This window comes from Laccaria bicolor, genomic scaffold, assembly GCF_000143565.1.
Source record: "Laccaria bicolor S238N-H82 LACBIscaffold_2 genomic scaffold, whole genome shotgun sequence".
Lineage (NCBI taxonomy): Eukaryota > Fungi > Basidiomycota > Agaricomycetes > Agaricales > Hydnangiaceae > Laccaria > Laccaria bicolor.
In genome coordinates this window covers 1,722,740-1,729,653 of record NW_001889873.1, presented here as the reverse complement: position 1 = coordinate 1,729,653, position 6,914 = coordinate 1,722,740, and the positions used below count along the sequence as shown (strand labels likewise).

The following is a 6,914-nucleotide window of genomic DNA, read 5'->3' as shown; positions in this document are numbered from 1 at the left end:
GACGGCTCGGGTTGTTTCCACCACTATCAATCCTTGGCAATTGCTTTGGATTCTATGTTTATATCAACGGGATAGATTGTAAGGAGCAGAGGGATGATGGTAAGTAGCAACAGAGTCCACCGATATGGATGCATAGTCGATGGAGGACAAAGAATATTGGCAGTTGTTGTTCAAATATTTGAAAGTTGAACAATCACATGACTTGAATTTACACGGACATGTGATTCAGCAATAGCACTCAGCGCATCGCACTTAGCTCAACTTGTCTAGAGAAAAATCTGCGAGGGAGTACACAAATTTAACATTTATAACTCTTGCTCATTATCTGAGCCACTTTCAGATGCTCTAGACCCATCATCGTCTGTTTCTGTGTAGTCGCTTCTTGAGAACATTAGAGTCAAAAGTATAAATTGAATATTGAAACTCACCTTGCCAAGTCCTCCACATTAATTTCACAATGCGAAAGTATTACACTATCTGTTTGGATGGAAATCTGTGTAATAGAGGGCATCATACCGCACACATAGTTTGCAAAGGAAGTTCGACTGCTACTATGCTGCCAAACAATGACAAGCTTGGATGCAAAGTATTTAGGTTCACAAATTTTGAAAAGAAGAATAGCAATGAGCGATATTGATTGCAAGATGATGGTGAGAATATTGTACAAGGTGCACATGGCATATAACAAGAGCTAAAGACGACGGTGTATAGAACATTATTCCACTTTTGCTTTCTTGCGTGGAGGTTTGACAACATCAACAATCATGTTGGCGTTCTCAGAGTTAATCCGCAGCTTAGTGGCCTCAAAGTACTTGATATCAAAAGGCGTCTGCCCTGCAAGAGTAAAATCTAAATATTAATAAGTACCTGCAAAAGACAATAACCATACATTACTCACCAACAGATGGGGCTCTCCATGATGTGCGTTCCCAATCACGCCGCCATTCAACGTTATACTTCTCCTCCTCCTTGAGGCCGAGAGAGTGCGAAGGAACACGTTCTTTATGCACCCAAGCAGCCTTCAGAATCGGATCTACCTCAAGAACATTGGCGATCTGTTTGCTGAGCAAATGGGAGGTGCAATGGGGAACTCCGCCATAAGTCTTTGCTTCAGCAAGGCTTTTGTAGTCTGATAGACTGGCCAAAATCTGCACAAAAAAAAGAGATATCAGATCATCGGCAAGACCATCTGGTGGGCCAGTGAAAGTGGCGCATGAACGGAGCCATTTGAGGATGTGTAAAGCAACACCACGAGCATAGCAATACGCGATTCGTTCATTGTTGGGAATGGCATTGATGTCACCGGTGTCCATCAATGTTCTTTGGGTAGGAGAGGCTTCATCATCTTCCCCTTGATTTGGAGTGCTGTAAGTCCTAAAATCCAGGACGTTGCCAAGTATAATCAGGACTGCAAGACAGATGATGTTAAGCACGCCCTCCATTGTCTCGACGTTAGGTAGATGAACCAATGCAGGATCTGCAAGTGGAAATGAGTCAAAGGTATAAACAATGAGGGGCGAATCTCACCGTCTTCAGAGATGGCACCCTCAATGAGGCCAACTTGGTAGAAGATCAGGATCCTCCGCAATAGGTGACGAGAGGGAATATGCTCCGTGTTCGTCAAGAACTTGTTGAGAACAAAGGCATGTACAATGCCTTGCAGAGTCTCCTGCATAAGATAAGAGGAATAGTAATGGCCGCCCTGTGCAATCACATCATCTATGCCATATACCCAATGTGCAGAATTGGGCAGCATATGACTGCAATATCATGAGATAATGCCATGATTATCAACACAACACTCACAGTTCATCACCAGGCCGAAGAACAACAGCCTCAAAGTCATACTTGATATCCTTTGGCTTCCCAGAGAGAGAAAAACCATCTTCATCCATGTAGAAGTCAATTGAAGAGAGTTTTTTCGAATCTCGCGGCCTTAAAAAGGCCCACAGTTTTCGTCCAACTTTAGTGCCATATCTTGTGTTGAAACCATCACAGTCAATGTGGAGAAAAGTGAGAACGTGCTTAAGACCAGCAATACCCCATTCATGGTCCTGGGTTGGGAAGGGTCCATGAAGCGGAATTCTGTGGGTCCCACGGGTAAAATTCCATGCAACAGCATCTGTTTCATAATTGTTTGAAGGACGATAGGAAGACCACATGGGGAGGTCAAGTCCGTTCAAAATCTTGCCTGTGCTCGAGGCATTCTCAAGAAGGTCGTTAACATGGCCACTGACAACAGAGGGAACGCAGTCGGTCCCTGGGTTGATGACTGAGAAGTCTACAACAACGATTTAGATTATTAGACCAAAAATATATATATATAAGTTCAAACGAACCGGTAATGGATATCTGTGCAGTCATGGAACCAACAACGGTGCGAAGGCCTTTGGCATCGAACTGCATCTTTTCATCGAAGGGGAGCCCAGTGACAACGACCTGTTTATGGCGCATTTTGTTCTGGATGTCTGAGGCAGACATGGTGGAAAAGTCTTGATGATGCAATTTTGCCAGACAAGAGTTTTGTGGATCCACGATGTGAGGAGGACGACCCTCAATGTAACCATCATAAACAAGTTCCATAAACTCTTGGAACCGGTCATTGAAGACACCATGCTGAATGATGAAATATAAATGATTATTAAAACTCATAAACAAGTTTGACACGTACGTGGAATTCTGGCGTGAATTCATGAGGATTGCCATCAATATCATAAACTGTGAATGACCGGTCACAGACAATGCGAGGAGCTTCTTCTTTACTAAAAGAAATCTCTTCATCCTTGCCCTGTAAAGCTGATTAGCATGGACAAGACTGAAATGAAATGAAACGCACATAATCGTGCAGTATTGCAGGTTCAAACATTGAGAGAAACTCATCAACGTTGATCGGCTTATCTGGAGAATTCCCAATAGAACCGAATCGAGAGCGTTTCCTAGGATTATTCTCGCCACCAGTCGCTTGGGAACCCTCTGCTTTGGGTCCCTTAGCGTCTACCGTTGATGAGCCAACCCTAGGTTTCTTCAAATTTCCAGGATCACCCCTTCCACCCCTGTTGCCTGGGGTAATGGGCTTCTTGACATCACTGTCTGTAGACTCATCTGACGATGAGGACGAAGATTCTGGCAATGATGAGCTTCAGCAGAAAACAAAGGCAAAAACACAGCTCCATGCCTCACCTTCATCGTCTGTATCGTCATTGTCAGACGGTTGCACCTCAGGATTTGTTTTTTTCACAGGCCCAGCTGGCGAATGCTCTAGGATACAGTAAACATTGATTTTTATCAGATCATAAATAAATGCAAGAAAAAGGTAACATGTCAACCCACCAGATTCTTCGTCTTCAGATGATGATGATAATTCACTAAGGGCACCCATCTCAATATCTTCTTGGCCCGAAAGATTTTTTCCCAACAAATTGAGCGGGAGGGAGATATGAGAGGGATTAACAGTCCCAAGGTGAGGGGATAATATGGGACGGGATTGAAAAACCGAGTTGAGAACCGAGGCCAATGAAGTTTCTAGACTTTCTGGCATAGGGGAACCACCATCATGGGTAGAGGGTGATTTAGGACGGTCGGAGGTGGCTAATGGTATGGGGGGAGTTGGGGAACCATCTTCATCCATTGGGGGAGGGGGTGATTCAGGACGGTCAGAGGTGGATAATGGCGTGGGGAGCATTGGGGAATCACCATCATCGTCCATTGGAGAAGTTGTAGAGCGAGCTTCAGGATGCTCTTCATTGACAAGAGATGCATTGTTCCCCATTGATGTTGAAACTTGAGTGTTGGGGATAACTGGGGCTTCTGGCATGGACCCACCAACTTGTATATCCGGAGTAAGGGCGTTTGAGGCACCTTCTATTGCTAATTGCCTCCCAACAGCCAAACCAGGCTGTAATGGTGTTGAAGAAGAAGAGGGCTGGGCTGTAAATACAACAAAGAATAAATAAATGAAGCTTGAAAAGCAGTTTAACATTTCTCACCTAAAGGGGTGCAAAACATGCGACAATCATGGGGGTTGTTGGATGCTGCCTCTATCTCAGCCCACGGCAATCTTGATACCAGTTGTGTTAAAGCTTCATGAGGCGTGATGGTCACATCAGCAAGCGCTATAAGAGAACGCCAGATGGAACTCTCAATTTTAAGCACAAGGGGTGTCTTCCGAGGAGTTAACTCAGCAAAAGATTCGAGAACAAGACGACGATTATAGGACCTGGTGATTATCCTGAATGGAAAGAGCAAATAGAAAGGAGTCAGGAGCAGTGCTAATTGCAGAGGTGTCCCAAGTTGGTGGAGGCTGTGCGAAGCTGTCTCTCCATCACGTAAATCTTGCAAGTAGTAAGTCCCCTCCTCTTGATCATTGATGAATTCATCTGTAGAGGTCTCATCTTTGAAGATGCTGAGAGATATGAGTATCGGATATCAATGTGACATGAGTCTAACGCACTGGAGACGGTCATTTAAAATATCAGGATAGTCAGGCAGAGACCCATCTCGGAATTGGGTCATCTTGAGGTAGTAAAGATGCAGAGCAGCTTGAAGAAAGTTGTCGACCACATTCACATATGCTACTTTCTCTTTGTTCTTGCTTGCCATCCGTAGGAGAGCAAGGTGTTTGCTTCCTGCATGGAGGTCGTCAGGAATTTGAGGTAGTCCTGACTGACCTATAAGTTTCCGGAAGTTAAGCAGAACTTTGGGCCAATTTTCTAGTTTGTCAAAACCCTGCAAGCAAGGAAAATTAACTTGAGGATCAGAATATATATAAATCAACGTACAACAATCTTTTCACTATCCTGCTCAGACTTGTTGAAAGACAAGGGGGGAAGCAGGCGAATGGGAGGTTGTGAAACACCAATTTCGCAGTCAAGAGCCAAGACCTCAAACATTCGATATGCAGAAACAATGGAAGCAAGGGTTTTGTACTCCCCCTTTGATGATGCAGTCATCACCGTTGGATGTAGGGTGACCGCATTGGATGCTTTCAGGACATCTAAGCCTAGAAGCGGTGCCAATTCGTTAGAATCGACCGCAAGTTTATCAAAGGCAAAGAGCGAGCGCTCAAATCGATTTAGCGAATTGATGAAGTGCTGAAAGCAGTCTGTTAAGTTACAATCGAGGCCACAGAGAAATAAAGTACCTTGTGAGGTGACATTATTTCAGTGAAGTCAGCCAAAGGCTTTGGCACTTGTACAACATGTGGTGTGGCCCAAGGAAAGGCTGAGAACACAGGTGAGACAGCACGGCATTCTGAAGGACCTGAAAGGGGTGAACCAGTGTAAGTGCTTGCTTTAGTGAGAGTGGAATTAGTACAGACAGTTTACCACGTGAGCCGAACTGGATGTGTCAGAGTCCATAGCAGATTTCAAGTAGAAGAGATGGTGGCTGAAGGGAGGTCGACGTCAATAGGGACAAACGAAACTACCGCGCGCGCGGTGGTTTCGTTTGCATTTGTTTGATTTCGGTGATCATGCCCTTGAGCTCAAAGATTTAGTTAATAGTTTGCATTTCCAGTATTGTACGTCCCTTCTACAGGACTACTCGACGCAGCACGAGGAAACTACATAATCTGACAAAAAAAGCGTCAAAAACTAACGTGTAACTCCCTCCCCAAACACGCTGTCATCTCACATCGCACCGGAGTTAAACATCTTGGAAAGGGGGAGTGTCAAAGTCGTTGATAGGGTATCGAGCTGAACGTTTTGGAAAGGGGGACTGATACGTGAGAGGATAGGTCGACGTTGTTGACGGGGTATGAATGTCGTTGACAGGGTAATGTGGGGGAATGATACGTGAGCAGATGGCTCGACGTCATTGACAGAGTAACGTGTTGGAAAGAGGGAGTGATAAGCGAGCGAACGGCGCCGAATTTGAGACAGAGGGTGCTGGTGAAGCCGTTGACGTAGGCAACGATGAACTTGGTGCGGATGAACGTACAACACGACGCCCCAAGCTAAACGTTTTGGCCAGGGGGAGTGATACGCGAGCGGATGGGGTCATATAGACAGAGGAGTGATATGCAAGCGGATGGCTCGACATCGTTGACGGGGTACCCAGCTAAACATGTTGGAAGGGTGACTGATACGCAAGCGGATGCCATCGCTCGACGTCGTGTAGTGGATTCTAATCAGGTGGATGTTAGTTGAATGAGGTGCATATAAACGCACCGCAGCACGACGGCCTTCCTTCAACTTTGCACCACACGTCCCCAACCTCTTCAACACCATCTTGTCTGCTCGTCTGGGGGGCCATCGTACCGCGAGATTTGAGCCCTGGAAAAAGAAACTTCGTAGATGGAGAGGAGGGCAACGAGGTGCGAGCGGAAACGGTCTGTTGTCGCCACGTTGTTCACTTGAATTGTGGTGGTCGTGTAGGTAACATAGGGTGCCGTTGCCGTTGACTGGAATGCCGTTGACGCAGTCGATGTCTTTGCAGCCCTCGTCGACAACGCGAGGGCTGCAAATACAATGTTTCTGCGGATTAAATGAATGTTAGAGAAACGGGGTGCTGACGAACATACGAAAAATACCTCTTTGAAGGCTTACATGGCACCTAGACTGTGCGTCAAAGAAAGAACGTGGAGGGGACGGTTCTTTCTTTCTCACCTGGGCCCACAGAAGTGATTTGTCGTTCAGTTGGCACGTCGCTGACTGCGACATGGCACCTCGCCGCTCCCTCGTGTTCCACCTTTATGTCTCATTCGCCGTCATCATACCTCATCATTCACCATTGCCATTCGCTGTCGTCGTGCATCGTCGTTCGCTGTCGTCGTGCAGTGTCGTCCGCTGTCGTCGTGCATCGTCGTTCTCCGTCGTCGTGCATTGTCGTTGTCGTCATGCATCGTCTGCTAAGGCTGATCCACGTCATGATGACAGCGTCTGGTTCAAACAAATGCAAACGAATCCACCGCGCGC

At 46.1% G+C, this 6,914-nt stretch overlaps 1 protein-coding gene across 1 annotated transcript in view; it reads right to left on the bottom strand.

Moving 5' to 3' along the window:
• Nucleotides 1-6,659, bottom strand: part of LACBIDRAFT_321926 (uncharacterized protein) — a gene marked incomplete at both ends in the record, with an annotated part of 8,323 nt that extends 1,664 nt beyond the window's left edge. The window contains 20 exons of the mRNA XM_001874645.1: nt 429-691; nt 725-849; nt 899-1,477; nt 1,528-1,760; nt 1,807-2,281; nt 2,340-2,616; nt 2,672-2,788; nt 2,837-3,123; nt 3,181-3,258; nt 3,331-3,927; nt 3,987-4,402; nt 4,451-4,725; nt 4,779-5,090; nt 5,141-5,259; nt 5,318-5,385; nt 5,632-5,885; nt 5,938-6,057; nt 6,168-6,240; nt 6,521-6,552; nt 6,606-6,659. Of these exons, the coding sequence (XP_001874680.1) occupies nt 429-691; nt 725-849; nt 899-1,477; nt 1,528-1,760; nt 1,807-2,281; nt 2,340-2,616; nt 2,672-2,788; nt 2,837-3,123; nt 3,181-3,258; nt 3,331-3,927; nt 3,987-4,402; nt 4,451-4,725; nt 4,779-5,090; nt 5,141-5,259; nt 5,318-5,385; nt 5,632-5,885; nt 5,938-6,057; nt 6,168-6,240; nt 6,521-6,552; nt 6,606-6,659 (4,754 nt within the window). The remainder of the gene's footprint in view (nt 1-428; nt 692-724; nt 850-898; nt 1,478-1,527; nt 1,761-1,806; nt 2,282-2,339; nt 2,617-2,671; nt 2,789-2,836; nt 3,124-3,180; nt 3,259-3,330; nt 3,928-3,986; nt 4,403-4,450; nt 4,726-4,778; nt 5,091-5,140; nt 5,260-5,317; nt 5,386-5,631; nt 5,886-5,937; nt 6,058-6,167; nt 6,241-6,520; nt 6,553-6,605) is intronic.
• Between the last annotated feature and the right edge of the window lie 255 nt (nt 6,660-6,914).